The sequence below is a fragment of the Cetorhinus maximus genome, chromosome 7 (genome assembly GCF_964194155.1).
Source record: "Cetorhinus maximus chromosome 7, sCetMax3.hap1.1, whole genome shotgun sequence".
NCBI classification, from domain to species: Eukaryota; Metazoa; Chordata; class Chondrichthyes; order Lamniformes; family Cetorhinidae; genus Cetorhinus; species Cetorhinus maximus.
Window position 1 is genome coordinate 1,438,574 of NC_135885.1, and position 17,437 is coordinate 1,456,010.

At 44.2% G+C, this 17,437-nt stretch overlaps 1 protein-coding gene across 3 annotated transcripts in view; it reads right to left on the bottom strand.

Moving 5' to 3' along the window:
* Positions 1-10,832: 10,832 nt before the first annotated feature.
* The window catches only part of LOC144682517 (F-box/WD repeat-containing protein 7-like), a 221,543-nt gene continuing 214,938 nt past the window's right edge, over positions 10,833-17,437 (bottom strand). For all 3 annotated transcript variants that reach the window (XM_078544906.1, XM_078544907.1, XM_078544908.1), the window contains one exon: positions 10,833-11,830. In XM_078544906.1, the coding sequence (XP_078401032.1) occupies positions 11,562-11,830 (269 nt within the window). In that variant the 3' untranslated portion in view covers positions 10,833-11,561. The remainder of the gene's footprint in view (positions 11,831-17,437) is intronic.

The window sequence follows — 17,437 nt, forward strand, 5'->3', positions numbered from 1 at the left end:
AGTAAACATGGCTCCAAGATGGTGTGTTGCCTCCCTGGTGCCAGGGTCAAGGATGTCACAGAATGGCTGCAGGACATCCTTCTGGGGGGAGAGGGATCAGCCAGAAGTCATGGTCCGCACATATGGCTCCAACGACATAGGTAGGAAGAGGGATGAGGTCCTGAAAGCAGATTTCAGGGAATTAGCAAGGAAATTAAAAAGCAGGACCTCAAGAGCAGTAATCACAGGATTACTCCCAATGCCACGTGCTAGTGAGCATAGGAATAGGAGGATTGATCGATTAAATAAGTGGCTGGAGAACTGGTGTAGGAGGGAGGGCATCAGATTTCTGAGGCATTGGGACCGGTTCTGGGGCAGGTGAGACCTGTACAAGCTGGACGGGTTACATCTTAACAGGACTGGGACTGATGTACTCGCTGGGAGATTTGCTAGTGCTGTTGGGGAGGGTTTAAACTAGCTTGTCAGGGGGGTGGGAACCTGAGGGGTGGCCCAAATTGGAAGGATGTAAAATTGGTAACGGAGTAGTAGTGAGACTAGAAGGCAAGAGAAACAAAGCAGAGCATTGAGTATACTGCCAATACGGAATGATGTCAAAAAGACAAAGGGCACTCTACCTGAATGCGCGCAGCATTTGCAATGGTAGATGATCTAAAGGCACAAATAGAGGTAAATGGGTATGATACAACTGCCATTACGGAAACATGGCTGCATGGTGACCAAGACTGGGAACTGAATATTCAAGGATATTCGACATTTAGGAAGGACAGACAAGAAGGGAAAGGAGGTGGAGTTGCGCTGATAATAAGGATGGGATCAGTGCATGAGTAAGGAAGGATGTCAGATCGGAAGAACAATGTGTGGAATCTGTTTGGGTGGAGCTAAGAAACTGCAAAGGGCAGCAGACATGGTTGGAGTTGTTTATCAGCCACCAAACAGTAGCGGCAATGTGGGGCATGGTGTTAATCAGGAGATGAGAGAAGCATGTAGCATGGGCAATATGGTAATCATGGCTGACTTCAATCTGCATAAAGACTGGGTAAACAAATTGAGCCCTAATACTGTGAAAGACGAGTTTCTGGAGTGTGTTAGGAATGGTTTTCTAGAGCAGTATGTTGAGGAGTGTCATGAAGATATTAATGTATGTGTTGTTGGAAATGATTTTAAATTGGACATGTAGTAGGGTCTGTGTCTGTGGGTGTAAATATGTGTGTCTTAATTGGATTAAAGCCAGCTAGTCTAGGTGCTTTGATGTATAGTAGTTTTGGGATGTTAAACAGTAGAGGGTGTATTTGCATTTTGTTGAATAAACCATTCAAAGACTGAGGGTGAAATCTTGCACCTAGCTAGGAGACCAAGCAATATGTTTATATTGCTAATAAAATTGGTACCATGAAAGGTGTTTTATTGTTAGAAGAGGTGGAGTTCAAAGGGCCTGGTGATACAATGAGAATTTGCATTCAAAGGGAAGGCTAGGTATATACAGAAAAGAGTTTTGTGGTTGTAGTCAGAGGTCTGTAAGCCTACAACTGTGCAAAGGAACCAAATTGAAAGGAACCCCATTTTGAATTTGTAAGATAAAATGTGCTTTGCCTGGTGTCTGTTTAAGTCTATGGGTTATTGTTGCCTTGGGGAAGATTACCTGGGAGTGATTAATTTGGGGATTTGTTCAAAATTGTTATGGTAGCAATTTGGTGACGTGTATGTGTTTAGGTTTGTTGTTAAATTAATAAATGTTTAGTTTTATATAAAAAAAACCTCTGGAGGTTTCATTTCTGAATTCAGAGCTGCATCTCAAACATGCTAATTGAAAATATAGGTAATGACAGTTGTTTAAAGTTTCCCTCTGAGATTTTAAATAACTCAGCCTTTACCAACTGCCATGTCATAACAAGGAGCTGACTAGACAACAGGCTATTTTAGATCTAGTATTATGTAATGAAAAAGGGCTAATTAATAATCTTGTTGTAATAGAACCTTTAGAGATGAGTGACCACAATATGATAGAATTTTACATTATGTTTGAAAATGAGGTAGTTCACTGAAGCAAGGCTGTTAAAGTTGAATAAAGGAAATTATGAAGGCATAAGGGACAAATTGGCTGAGGTGGATTGGGAAAATACAATAAAAGGTATGACTGTACATAGGCATTAGATAGTCTTCAAAGAATTATTACATAGAATTATTACATCACCTATACATTCCTTCAAGGTGCAAAAACCTAAAAAAATCAGTCAGCCATGGCTGACAAAGGAAGCTAAGGATTGTATAAGATTAAAAGAAAAGGCTTATGAAGTTGCCAGAAGTAGTCGTAAACCTGAGGATTGGGAGGTTTTTATCAAGAAACTGGTAAAGTAAGGAAGAATAGAATATGAATGCAATCTAGCAAAAAACAAAAAAAAACAGACTGTGAAAGCTTCTATAGGTTTGTAAAAAGGAAGTGATTGGCTAAGACAAATGTGGGTCCATTACAGACAGAGTCAGGGGAATTCATAATGGGGAATAGAGAAATGGCAGAGAAGCTAAATGATTACTTTGTGTCTGTTTTCACTGAGGAAGGTACAGGAAATCTCCCAGATTTAGAGATCTAAGGGTCTAGGGAGAATGAGGAGTTGAAGGAAATTGGTATAAGAAAGAAGGCTGTAACGGAGAAATTAATAGGGCTGAAAGTTGATAAGTCCCCAAGATCTGATATTTTGCATCCCAGTGTTGAAAGAGGTTGCTATAGAGACAGTGGATGCATTAGCAGTCATGTTCCAAAATTCTATAGATTCTGGAATGTTTCCTGAAGATTGGAAGGTAGCAAATGTCACCCCACTATTTAAGAAGGGAGGGAGAGAAAAACAGGGAATTACAGACCTGTTAGCATTACATCAGTAGTAAGGAAAATTCTAGAATCTATGATAAAGGATGTGATAAATGGAGGCTTGGATAATCATGGTCTGATTGGGCATAGTCAGTATGGATTTGCGAATGGGAAATCATGTTTGACGAACTTGGAGTTTTTTTTGAGAATGTTACTAACAAAATTGATACAAGAGTCGATGGACATAGTATACCTGGATTTTCAGAAAGCTTTTGATAAAGTCTCCCACAGGAGGTTGATTAGCAGAATAAAAACACGTGGGATAGGGGGCAATATCCTGGCATGGATTAAGGATTGGTTAACAGGCAGGAAACAAAGTAGGAATAAACGGTCATTCTCGCGTTGACAGGCTGTGACTAGTGGGGTATCGCAAGGATCAGTACTTGGGCCCCACCAGCTGTTCACAGTATATATCAATGATTTAGATGTAGGGACCAAATATAATATTTCCAAGTTTGCAGATGATACAAAGCTAGGCAGGAAAGTGTGTTGCAAGGATGATATAAAATGGCTACGGGGGATTTGAACTGACATAGTGAGTGGGCAAGAACATGGCAGATGGAATATAATGTGGAAAAATGTGAGGTTCTCCACTTTGGTAGAAGGTACAGATGTGCAGAGTATTTCTTAAATGGTGAGAGATTAGAAAGTGTAGATGTACAAAGGAACCTGAGTATTCTTGTTCATAAGTCACTGAAGGTTAACATGCAGGTGCAGCAGGCAATTAGGAAGGTTAATGGAATGCTAGCCTTTATCGCAAGAGGATTTAAGGTCTGCACTGGAGTGCTGTGTTTGGCTGCAGTAGAGCGCTTCAGTTGGAGATTGGTGACTGAGGGAGCTTAAGGGTTAAATTCTATCTAACGTCTAGTCTTTCTTTAATTTAGCAATTAACTAAAAGCTGCGTTAGGGTTGGAAGGTGAATTTTAGTCCAGCCTTAAAGCAGGGCTCATACAGGCTTGATAAAAACACCTGGGATAGGGGGCAATATCCTGGCATGGATTAAGGATTGGTTAACAGGCAGGAAACAGAGTAGGAATAAACGGTCATTCTCGCGTTGACAGGCTGTGACTAGTGGGGCATCGCAAGGATCAGTACTTGGGCCCCACCAGCTGTTCACAGTAAATATCAATGATTTAGATGTGGGGACCAAATGTAATATTTCCAAGTTTGCTCATACAGGCTCTGCTTGCAACTGCAACTAGTTAATTAGATAACTGGCTTAATCAGGTTTTCAGAGAGTATAAAAGTAGAGTATCTTATTGTGCTGACTTAAGTCTGCACTGGAGTGCTATGTTTGGCTGCAGCAGAGTACTTCAGTAGAGTACTTCAGTGGGTGTTTGGTGACTGAGGGAGTTCAGGGAGGAGGTGCTCCTTTCTTTTTCTACCTTTCCTCAGAAAGGAGAGCGGTGGCCTTGGTAAGTAGGATCTGGTGAGTAAATTAGAAAAGTGCAATATTTTTAAAGTTTCTATAGTTGGATTTAACTCCGAAGTGCCAGTAAGAAGGGAAATTTAGGGCCAATATAAGAAAGTAATGTAAATAATCTGAAGTAGAATAAAGTTAATGTAAGGGAAGTAGAATTAAGACATGGCAGAGCAGCTCAGTCGAGTGGAATGCATGTCCTGTAATATGTGCGAAGTCATGGACACTACCGGTGTCCTAGACAACCACGTGTGCAGGAAGTGCTGTCAGCTGCAGAAACTTGAGCTCCGAGTTTTAGAGCTCAAACAGTGGCTGGAGTCACTGTGGCACATCCGGGAGGGTGAGAACTACATGGCTAGCACGGTCAGAGAGGTGGTCACACCACAGCTTAAGAGCCTGGAGACAGAGGGAATGGGTGACCACCAGGCAGTCCAAGAGAAGTAAGCAGGTAGAGCAGGAGTCCCCTGGGGTCCCGCTCACAAATCAGTTTTTGGTTTTGGAAGCTGGTGAGGGCACTGGTTCCTCAGAGGAGCGGAGTCAGAGCCAAGTTTGTGGCACCATGAATAGCTCGGCTGTACAGGAGGAGAGGAAGAAAGGGAGAGATATAGTGATAGGGGATTTGTTGGTTAGGGGGGCACACAGGCATTTCTGTGGCCATAGATGTGACTCCAGGATGGGATGTTGCCTCCCCGGTGCCAGGGTCAAGGATGTCACAGAGTAGCTGCAGGACATTCTTCTAGGGGAGGGTGATCAGCCAGAAGTCGAGGTCCGCATTGGGACCAATGACTTGGTTAGGGAGGGGGATGTGGTCCTGCAATCAGAATTTAGGGAGCTAGGCAGATAATTAGCAAGCAGGACCTCTAATGTAGTAATCTCCAGATTGCTCCCAGTGCCACGTGCCAGCGAGTACAAAAATAGGAGGATAAGGCAGATGAATGTGTGGCTGGGAAGATGGTGCAGGAGGGAGGGCTTTAGATTCCTGGGACACTGGGACTGACTCTGGGGGAGATGGCACCTGTACAAGCCAGAAGCGTTGCACCTGAACAGAGCTGATACTGAGTTCCTTGTGGGGCATTTTGCTAGTGCTGTTGGGAGGACTTTAAACTAACTCGGAGGGGTGTGGGAACCAAGGGAAAAAAAGAGGGGGAAATACCAGGGTGCACAAAATACTGAGAGGGACAGAGAGCACTAGTATAGAGAATAGTAAGTTAATAGGTAAAGTCGGAGTAAGAGAGAAAGTAACAAAATCTAAATCAGGGTTACTACACATGCATGTGAATGCACGGAATATAGTAAATAAGATTGGGGAGTTACAGGCGCAGATTGCCATGTGGAAATATAATGTTGTGGCGATAACAGAGACCTGGCTCAAGGAAGGGCAGAACTGGGTGTTAAATATTCCCAGGTACAAGGTGTTCAGAAAAAATAGGAGAGGGGGGTGTGCAGGAGCAGAAAGACTTAGGTGTATATGTGCATAGATCATTGAAGGCGGCAGGACAGGTGGAGAGAGCAGTTAATAAAGCATATAGTATCCTGGGCTTTATTAATAGGGGCACAGGATACAAGAGGCAAGGAGGTTATGCTGAATTTATCTAAGACTCTCGTTAGAACTCAGCTGGAATATTGTGTACAGTTCTGGTCACCATATCATAGGAAGGATGTGAACACATTGGAGAGAGTGCAGAAGAGATTTACAAGAATGGTCCCAGGGATGAGAAGCTTCAGCTATGAGGATAGATTGGAGAGGTTGGGACTGTTTTCCTTGGAGAGAAGGTTGAGAGGAGATTTGATAGAAGTTTTCAAAATCATGAGGTTGCTGGACGGAGTAGATAGGGAGCTTTAACGTGATTTGCAAAAGAAGTGAATGTGACGTGAAAAAGATCTCTTTCACACAGCGAGTGGTTCAGGTCTGGAATGCACTGCCTGGAAGTGTGGTGGAGGCAGGTTCGATCGAGACATTCAAAAAGGCATTAGATGATTATTTCAATAGAAGCTAGGTGCAGGGGTATGGGGAAAAGGCAGGGCAATAGTACTAGGTCATAATGCTCATTTGATGAGCTGGTGCAGACACGATGGGCCAAATGGCCTCCTTCTGTGCCATTAAGATTCTGAGATTCGAGTACAGGAGTAGTAAAGTCTTAATTCAATTGTATAGAAGCTTGGTTAGACTGCACCTGGAGTACTGTATGGAGTTTTGGTCCCCTTACCTCAGAAAGGATAATATTGCCTTAGAGGGAGTGCAACGGTGGTTCACCAGACTTGTTCGGGAAATGGCGGGACTGTCTTATGAGGTGGTTGGAGAAACTGGGCCTGTATTCTCGAGTTTTGAAGGATGAGAGGTGATCTCATTGAAACCTACAAAAAACTTAAAGGAATATGCAGGCTAGATGCAGGTAAGATGTTTCCCCTGGCTGGGGAATCTAACCAGGACTCAATTTCAAAATAAGGGGAAGCCACTTAGGACTGAGATGAGGAGACATTTCTTCACTCAAAGGGTTGTGAATCTTTGGAGTTCTCTACCCCAGGGGGTCGTGGAAGCTGTCATTGAGCATGTTTAAGGTAGAGATTGACAGATTTCTGATTAACAATAACATAAAGGGTTATGGGGATAGTGTGGGTAAAAGGCATTGAAGTGTTTGATCAACCATGATCATGTTGAATGGCAGAATAGGCTCGATGAATGGCCGCCTCCTGTTCCTATGTGGTGTACATGGACATCCAAAAGGCATTTGATACAGTGCTGCACAACTGATTTGTGAGCAAAGTTATAGAGCTATAGAATGAAAGGGACAGTAGCAACATGAAAACAAAATTGGCTGAGTGACAGGAAACAAAGAATAATGGTTAAAGCAAAATACTGCAGATGCTGGAAATCTGAAACAAAAACAAAAATTGCTGGAAAAACTCAGCAGGCCTGACAGCATCAGTGGAGAGAAAGACAGTCAACGTTTCCAGTCTTCAAAACTCAGAATGATGGTTGTTTTTCAGGGCTAGAGGGAGGTTTGTAGTGGAGCTCCCCAAGGGTCAGTGTTGGGACCCTTGCTTTTCCTGACACATATTAATGACCTGGACCTTGGTATTATACAAGCACAATTTCAAAATTTGCAGATGATACAAAGTTCAGAAGCATTGTGAACTTTAAAAGGAACTTTGGTGGAACGGGCGTATAGGTGTTGTTGAAGTTAAATGCAGAGAAATGTGAAGTGATTGATTTTGGTAGAAAGAACATGGAGAGAGAATATAAAATAAAGGTACAACTGTAAAGTGGGTGCCAGAACAGAGGGACCTGGGTGCATATGTGCACAAGTCATTAAAGGTGGCAGGACAGATTGACAGAGCAGTTAATAATGCATATGGTATCCTGGGTTTTATTACTAGGGATATAGAGTACAAGAGCAAGGAGGTTATGTTGAGATTGTATAAGACACTGGTCCAGATGGGGGTGCTGCACTTTAGGAGAGATGTGAAGGCATCAGAGAGTGCAGAAAAGACTCACAAGAATGGTTCCGAGGATAAGGAACTTCCATTATTACGATAGATTAGATTTCCTTAGAGAAAAGACAGCTGAGAGGAGATTTGATAGAGGTATTCAAAATCATGAGGCGTCTGGAGAGTAGATAGGGAGAAACTGCTCCCACTTGTGAAAGGATTGAGAACAAGGCGGCACAGATTTAAAGTAATTAGTAAAAGAAGCAACACTGATACGAGGGGAAAACTTTTTCACTCAGCAAGAGGTTAGGGTCTGGAATACTCTGAGTGTGTGTTGGAGGCAAGTGCAATTAAAGCATTCAAAAGGGGGTCAGACTGTTTTCTGAAAAGGTAGAAAGTCCAGGGTTAAGGGGAGAAGGTAGGAGAATGGTACTAGGTGAGTTGCTAATTCAGAGAGCCAGTGCAGATGGGCCAATGGCCTCCTCCTGCACTGCAACAGTTCTGGGATTCTGGGATTAGTTGAACCCAGCATGCCTGCAGGCTTTTAATACTCAATTTCATGGTGACCCAACCACCATTCCTAATTCAGTGAGGCTTCTCTTCATGTTTAAACAACTTATTGGAGTTCTCTGAGGCAAGTAACATGTGCTTATGGATAAAGGGGAACCGGTGGATGTACTGTACTTAGATTTCCAGGAAGTATTTGATAAGGGGCCACATCAAAGGTTATTACGGAAAATAAAAGCTCATGGTGTAGGGGGGTAACATATTGGCATGGATAGAAGATTGGCTGGCTAACAGGAAACAGTCAGCATAAGGGTGATTTTTTGGTTGGGAAAATGTAACGAATGGTGTGCCACAGGGATCAGTGCTGGGCCCACAACTTTTTAAAATTTACATGAATGACTTTGATAAAGGGATCGAAGGGGTGATTGCTAAATTTGCTGATGACAGAAAGATAGGTAGGAATGTAAATTGTGAAGAGGACGTAAGGAGGCTCTAAAGGGATATAGACAGGTTAAGTGAGTAGGCAAAGACCTGGTAAATGGAATATAATGTGGGAAAATGTGAAATTGTCCATTTTGGCAGGAAGAATAAAAAAACATATTATGTAAATTGTGAGATATTGCAGAGCTCTGAGATGCAGAGGGATCTGGGTGTCCTGCTGCATGAATCACAAAAGGCTAGTATGCAGGCACAGCAAGTAATTGTCTAATTTGGACACGGCTCAGGTAATAATCCAGAGATTTATGACCTTTGAGGTTCTGCTTCTCAATTTGGTGCCTAGGTTCTCATACTGACTATCCAGAACCTCCTCCTTTGCCCTGCCTATGTCGTTAGTACCTACGTGGACCACGACAACTGGGACCTCCCCCTCCATTGCAAATTCCTCTCCAGCCCTGAGCAGATGTCCCGAACCCTGGCACCGGGCAAGCAACACAGCAGTCTGGACTCTCACTCTTTGCTGCACAGAATGGTGTCAATCCCTCTGACTATACTATTCCCTAATACCACTACATTCCTTTTTGCTCCCCCAGCTTGAATGGCTTCCTGTGCCACAGTGCCATGGCCAGTCAGCTCATCCACCCTGCAGCCCCCATTCCCATCTAAACAAGCTGAAAAAATCTCAAACCTGTTGGGACAATTGAAAGGCCTGAGGCTCCTGCACTCTTGCCCTCTGAGTCCCCTTACCTGCCTCACTCGTAGTCACACTCTCCTGTCCCTGACCACTGACCAAATCAGAAGACCCTGTCCTAAGAGGTGTGACTACCTCCTGGTACAAAGAATCCAGGTAACCTTCCCCTCCCCGATGCGTCAGTGTCTGTAGTTCAGCCTCCAGCTCAAACTCTGAGCCGAAGCTTCTCAAACTTCAAACACTTACTGCCGACATGTTTGCCCTGGATCAAACTGGCATCCAGGAGCTCCCACATGTTGCAGCTGTGACACATCACCTGTCCTGACATCCTTAATGTGTTCCAATTAACTATTTAATTATTTTATTCAATTATATATTTTACTTTTGTTTTTTTTTTACATATTTTATTAACCTTACCGCCAGTTGCTGGACTATTTTGAACCTTAGGAATAGAATAATCCTTAGTCACTTACCGGATACTCACCAAATAACTAGCTTCTTCTCCTGTAGCAGAGTACAATCACTTGCTGTCATACAATGAAAGATTGGATAGTCTAGCCTTGTATCCGCTGGAGTTTAGATGAGTAAAATATGGCTTAATTGAAACATTTAAGACTCCTCAGGATCATGTAAGGGTGGATGTAGAAAGGATGTTTCCTCTTGTGGGAGAATTTAGGACTAGGGGGTCACTTATTAGAAATAAGGGGTTGCCCATTTAAGACTGATGAGGAGAAATTTTTTTGAGGGTCATGAGTCTTTGGAGCTTTCTTCCTGAAAAGGTGTGGAAGCAAGGTCTTTGAATATTTTTAAGGAAGGGGTAAATAGGTTCTTGATAAGGGGGTGAAAGGTTGTTGGGGGTAGGCAGGAATGTGGAGTGAGGTTACAATCAGATCAGCCATTATCTTATTGAATGGTAGATCAGGCTCGAGGGGCCGAGTGGCCTGCTCATAATTCGTATGTTCATGCTTGCATGTGTCCCATGGGCCCAGCACTTCTCAACAACTGAACCTTTCTGTAGAGCCAATCCACAGCTTAGACTAAGACTCCCAGACAGATCAAGCCCTTGGTCACAGCTGCAAAGGTACTCTCCTTGGCATTAATTTGCATAGCACATCTAGCTAAACATTTTAAGAGTTTCTATGAAGGTGTAACTAGTAAGATGGATAAGGGAGAACTGGTGGATACAGCGTATTTGAATTTGATTCAGGTGGATCTGAGAGTAGAAAACAGGGTCACAATCTCATTTAGGACTAAGATGAGAAATGTTTTTCACTTGAAAGGTGTCAACATTTGAAATTCTTTAAGCCAGAGAGCTGTGAATGCTCAGTCGTTGAGTATATTCAAGACAGAGATCGATAGATTTTTTTGGATACAAAGGTAACCAAGAGATATGTGGATAGTGTAGGAAGAGCTGAGGAAGATGACTAGCCATGACATTGCTGAATGACAGAGGAGGTTCAAAGGGCCATATGGGCCACTCCTAATAAGTTTGGTGAAGTGGGTTGGTTTGGTGTACAAACCAGTCTGTACTTCAATCATTTTATTGTTTTTTTTAAAAAAAAAGCTCAGCATTTACAGCTTAACGCTGTTGTTTCAACCCCCAAAAAACCCCATAAGTTTTATACAATATACAAGGGGGGTAACATTGTAGCCTCATGACAGTGAAAACCCTTACACACTAGCACACGCACACTACCATTTAGCACCATCCTTTCACACTCTCTCTCACACACACAGATTAGTTTTCCCCTGTTACACAATTTCAATATATAGACATGTAGTTAAGGATGCTTCATCTCATTCATCCACATAGATACGCTTTTATATAATATACAGATATTTTATGTACAAGTTTGTTACTAATAATTTTGGCAAGTCTTTTTAAAGTGTCTCCGAGTGTCTAGTCATCGGCAGAGATAAATGCCCCTGGGATGGCTCAGTTATAAGGTGCTTTAAATCTTTCCCAAATAGCTCTCAGCTCGTCGAGTGCTGCAGGTTTGAAAAGGCAACCCCCTCCCCTCCCTGTTCCAGAGAGGTGCCTCCTCATTGCTGGCGGGGTCTCTGCAGATCCCCCTCCCATTTTCCCCGTAAGGTCAAGTCTTCTTTGGCAAATTGGAATGGACAGCATGGAGTCTGGTCGCAGATTGTCCCCCCTGCTAGGCCCAGTGAGTGATCAGACGTGTGTGGCTGCACACCTCTCCGCCATACCAGTCTCATTTCATGTCCACGTCAAAATCCAGGACCAGCAGTTTTGTTTCCTCTGTCCCATTCCGACTGCCCACCGCACAAATCAGTTTTGTTTTGGACGCTCTGAGCCGCCAAACGACACCACCGCTGCCTCCGCTCTCCAGTGCCACTAGGTTACGAATGAATTCGCCCGTTTTAAGATCCCATAGTTTCACTGTCCCATCATCTGAGCTTGTGACTACAAACTTCTGGATGAACTGCAGACAGGTGACGGCACTCTGATGTTTGTTTGGACCTGTGATGGGAAAAAAGAGAAGACTTGTATTTATATATCAACTTGGGTGGGTGAGGGGAGTGGGCGGAAAAGCAGTGGTATTGTCGCTGGGCTAGTAATCCAGAGACCCAGGGTAATGCTCTGGGGACCCGGGTTTGAATCCCACCACAGTAGATGGTGGAATTTGAATTCAAGAAAAATCTAGAATTAAAAGTCTCATGACGACCAGGAAACCAATGTCAATTGTTGTAAAAACCCATCTGGTTCACCTGAAATCTGCCGTCCTTACCTGGTCTGGCCTACATGTGGTTCCAGACCCACAGCAATGTGGTTGCCTCTTAACTGCCCCCTGAAATGGCTGAGCAAGCCACTCTGTTAATCAATCTGCTAAAAGGTCTAACAGGAATAGATCAGTACAGGCCACCCAGCAGCCACCTAGGCACCGGAAACGACAACAGCAAACCCAGTCCTGTCGACCCTGCAAAGTCCTCCTTACTAACATCTGGGGGCTTGTGCCAAAATTGGGAGAGCTGTCTCACAGACTAGTCAAGCAACAGCCTGACAAGTCATCCTCAAGGAATCATACCTTACAGATAATGTCCCAGACACCACCATCACTATCCCTGGGTATGTCCTGTCCCACCCAACAGAGGTGGCAGCACAGTGATTCAGGGGAAGGAGTTGCCCTGGGAGTCCTCAATATCAACTCCAGCCCCCATGAAGTCTCATGGCATCAGGTCAAACATGGGCAAGGAAACCTCCTGCTGATTACCACGTACCGCCCTCTCTCAGCTGATGAATCAGTGCTCCTCCATATTAAACACCACTTGGAGGATGCACTGAGGGTGGCAAGGGTGCAGAATGTACTCTGGGTGGGGGACTTCAATGTCCATCACCAAGAGTGGCTTGGTAGCACCACTATTGACTGAGCTGGCTGAGTCCTAAAGGACATAGCTGCTAGACTGGGTCTGCGGCAGATGGTGAGGATGAGGTCAAGTATGTTTTTCCTTCTTGTTGGTTCCCTTCATCACCTGCCTGCTGCAGGTGTATCTGTCCATGACAGTATCAGTGGGAGTGATCACCACACAGTCCTTGTGGAGAGGAAGTCCCATCCTCACAGTGAGTATACCCTCCATCATGTTGTGTGGCACTACCACCATGCTAAATGGGATAGGTTTAGAACAGGTCTAACAACTCAACGCTGGGCAACAATGAGGTGCTGTGGGCCATCAGCAGCAGCAAAATTGTAAGCAACCACAATCTGTAATCTCATGGCCCGGTATATCCCCCACTCTACCATTACCACCAAGCCAGGGGATCAACCCTGGTTCAATGAAGGGTGCAGGAGGGCATGTGAGGGGCAGCATAAGGGATATCTAAAAATGAGGTGTCAACCTGGTGAAGTTACAGCACAGGACTATTTGCGAGGTAAACAGCATAAGCAGCAAGTGATAGACAGAGCTAAGCGGCTCCACTGCGAACGGATCAGATCTAAGCTCTGCAGTCCTGTCACATCCTGTCGTAAATGGTGGTGGACAATTAAACAACTCACTGGAGGAGGAGGCTCCACAAATATCCCCATCCTTAATGATCAGGGAGCCCAGCACATCAGTGCAAAAGATAAGGCTGAAGCATTTGCACCGATCTTCAGCCAGAAGCGCCATGTGGATGATCCATCTTGGCCTTTCCCTATAGTCCCCAGCATTGCAGATGCCAGTCTTCAGCCAATTCCACTCATTCCATGTGATAGCAAACGGCTGAAGGCACTGGATACTGCAAAGGTTATGGGCAATGACAACATTCCGGCAATAATACTGAAGACTTGTGCTCCAGAACTTGTCGCGCCCTCAGCCAAGCTGTTCCAGCATAGTTACAACACTGGCATCTACCCGGCAATGTGGAAAACTGCCCGGGTATGACCTGTACACAAAAAGCAGGATATATCCAACCCGGCCAATTACTGCCCCATCAGTCTACTCTCCATCATCAGTCAACTGATGGAAGGGGTCATCACTTGTGCTATCAAAAGGCACTTGCTTAGCAATAGCTTAGTTTGGGTCCGCCAGGGCTACTCAGCTGCTGACCTCCTTTGTCTTGGTTCAAACATGGACAAAAGAGCTTAACTCCAGAGGTGAAGTGAGAGTCACTGCCTTTGACATCAAGGCAGAATTTCTCTCAGTGTGGCATCGAGGCAGCCAGCAAACTGGAGTCAATGGGAATCAAGGGGAAAACTCTCCACTGGTTGGAGTCATACCTAGCACAAAGGAAGATAGTTGTAGTTGTTGGAGGTCAATCATCTCAGTTCCAGGACATCACTGCAACAGGTGCTCAGGGTAATACCCTAGGCCCAACCACCTTCAGCTGCTTCATCAATGACCTTCCTTCCATCATAAGGTCAGAAGTAGGGATGTTCACTGATAATTGCACAATATACAGCACCATTTTGATTCCTTGGGTACTAAAGCAATCCATATCCAAATGCAGCAAGACCTGGACAATGTCCAGGCTTGGGCTGACAAGTGGCAAGTAACATTCACACCTCAAATGCCAGGCAATGACCTTCTCCAACAAGAGAAAATCTAACCATCGCCCCTTGACATTCATTGGCATTACCATCACTGAATATCTCATTATCAACGTCCTGGGATTATCATTAACCAAAATCTGAACTGGGCCAGCCATTTAAATACCGTGGCTACAAGAGCAGGTTGGAGGCTGGAAATCCTACAGCGAGTAACTCACCTCCTGACTCCCCAAAGCCTGTCCACCATCTACAAGGCACAAGTCAGGAGTGGGATGGAATATTCCCCACTTGCTTGAATATGTGCAGCTCGCACAACACTCAAGAAGCTTGACACCATCCAGGACAAAGCAGCCCACTTGATTGGCATCACATCCACAAACATTCACTCCTTCCACCACCTACACACAGTGGCAGCAGTATGTACCATCTGCAAGATGCACTGCAGAAACTTGCCAAGCCTCCTTAGACAACACCTTCCAAACCCACAACCACTACCATATAGGAACAAGGGTAGCAGACACATGGGAATATCACCACCTGGAAGTTCCCCTCCAAGCCACTCTCAGCTGCTGCAAAAACATGTTTCATCTAAAATAATGGCATCACATTTCTTGATATTATGATTTTTTTTTTATTTTTAATATGAACTTTTAAAAATTATTTTATTAAAGAGAGGCAGTGGCATAGTGGTATTGTCACTGGGCTGGTATTCCAGAGACCCAGGGTAATGCTCTGTGGACCTGGGTTCGAATCCCACCACTGCAGATGGTGAAATTTGAATTCCATAAAAATATGGAATTAAAAGTATTGACAATGACCGTGAAATCATTGCTGATTGTCGTAAAAACTCATCCAGGTCACTCATGTCCTTACCTGGTCTGGCCTACATGTGACTGCAGACCCACAGCAATGTGGTTGACTCTTGAAGTTGTTAGAATCTATCGTTGAGGTTATAGCTGGGCACTTAGAGCTCAAGACAATCAGAAAGAATCAGCATGGTTTTGTGAAAGGAAAATCATGTTTAACCAATTTATTGGAGTTTTTTGAAGGAGTAACATGTGCAGTAGATAAAGGAGAGCCTGTAGACATACTGTACTTGCGTTTCCAGAAGGCATTTGATAAGGTGCCACATCAAAGTTTATGACTGAAAATAAAACCGCATGGTGTAGGGGGTAACATATCGGCATGGATAGAAGATTGGCTGTCTGGCAGAAAGCAGAGAGTATGCATAAATGGGTCTTTTTCGGATTGGCAGGATGTGAAGAGTGGCGTCCCACAGGGGTCTGTACTGGGGCCTCAACTTTTTACGATTTACAAATATCACTTAGATGAGGGGAGCGAAGACGCAGTAGCTAAATTTGCAGATGACACAAAGATAGGTAGCAAAGTATGTTGTGAAGAAGACATGAAATTGCAGGTGGATATAGATAGGTTGAGTGGGTGGGCAAAGGTCTGGCAAATTGAGTTTAATGTGAGGAAATGTGAAGTTGTTCACTTTGGCAGGAAGAACAAAAAAAGCAGAGTATTACTTAAATGGAGAATGACTGCATAATTCTGAGGTACAGAGGGATCTAGGTGTTCTAGTATGAGTCACAAAAAGTATGCAGGTACAGCAAGTATTTAAGGTGGCTAATGGAATGCTATCCTTTATTACAAGAGAGGGTGAACATAAAAGTAAGGATGTTATACTTCAATTATACAGGACATTGGTGAAATCGCACCTCGAATACTGTGTGCAGTTTTGATCTCCTTATTTAAGGATGTAAATGCATTGGAGGCGGTTCAAAGGAGGTTTACCAAATTGATACCTGGAATGAGTGGGTTGTCTTATGAGGAAAGGTTGGACAGACTGGGCTTGTTTCCACTGGAGTTTAGAAGAGTGAGGGGTAATTTGGTTGACGTACACAAGATCCATGTCCAAATGCAGCAAGACCTGGACAATATCCAGGCTTGGGCTGACAAGTGGCAAGTAACATTTGCGCTGCACAAGTGCCAGGCAATGACCATCTCCAACAAGAGAGAATCCAACCATCGCCCCTTGATCTTCAATGGCATTACCAACACTGAATCTCCCACTAGCAACATCCTGGGGGGTTACCATTGACCGGAAACTGAACTGGACTAGCCATATAAATACTGTGGCTACAAGAGCAGGTCAGAGGCTACGAATCATGCGGCAAGTAACCCATCTCCTGATCCCTAATCTCCTGCCCACCACTTACAAGACACAAGGTCAGGAGTGTGATGGAATACTCCCCACTTGCCTGGACGAGTGCAGCTCCCACAACACTTAAGCTGAAAACCGTCCAGGACAAAGCAGTCCACTTGATTGGCACCACATCTACAAACATTCACTCCCTCTACCACTGACACACAGTAGCAGCAGTGTGCACCATCTACAAGATGTACTGCAGGAATTCACCAAGGCTCCTTCGACAGCACCTTCTAAACCCACAGCCACTACTATCTAGAAGGACAAGGGCAGCAGATACATAGGAACACCACCACCTGGAAAAGTTCCCCGCCAAGTCACTCACCATCCTGACTTGGAAATATATCGCTGTTCCTTCACTGTCGCTGGGTCAAAATCCTGGAACTCCCTTCCTAACAGCACTGTGGGTGTACCTACACCACATGGACTGCAGTGGTTCAAGGCAGCAGCTCACCACCACCTTCTCAAGAGCAATAAATGATGCTGGCCCAGCCAGTGAAGCCCATATCCTATGAATGAATTTTTTTAAAATCCTGAACAGCCTTGACATGGTGGACATGGAAAGGATGTTTCCTCTGGTGGGTGATCCAAGAATTAGGGGGCACTGTTTTAAAATTGGGTCGTCCTGTTAGGACAGAAATTAGGTGAAATTTTTCCTCTTGGAGTTGTGACTTTGGAACTCTCTGCCTCAGAATGTGGAGGAGACGGGGTCATTGAATATTTGTAATGCCGAGGTAGATTGATTCCCTTGCCTAACAAGAATCTAAAGTTATCAGGGTTAGATGGCAATGGCAATGTGGAAATCGAAACAGAAGATGATCAGCCATGATCTTATTGGATGGCAGAGCAGTCCATGTCCATATGCAGCAAGACCTGGACAACATTCAGGCTT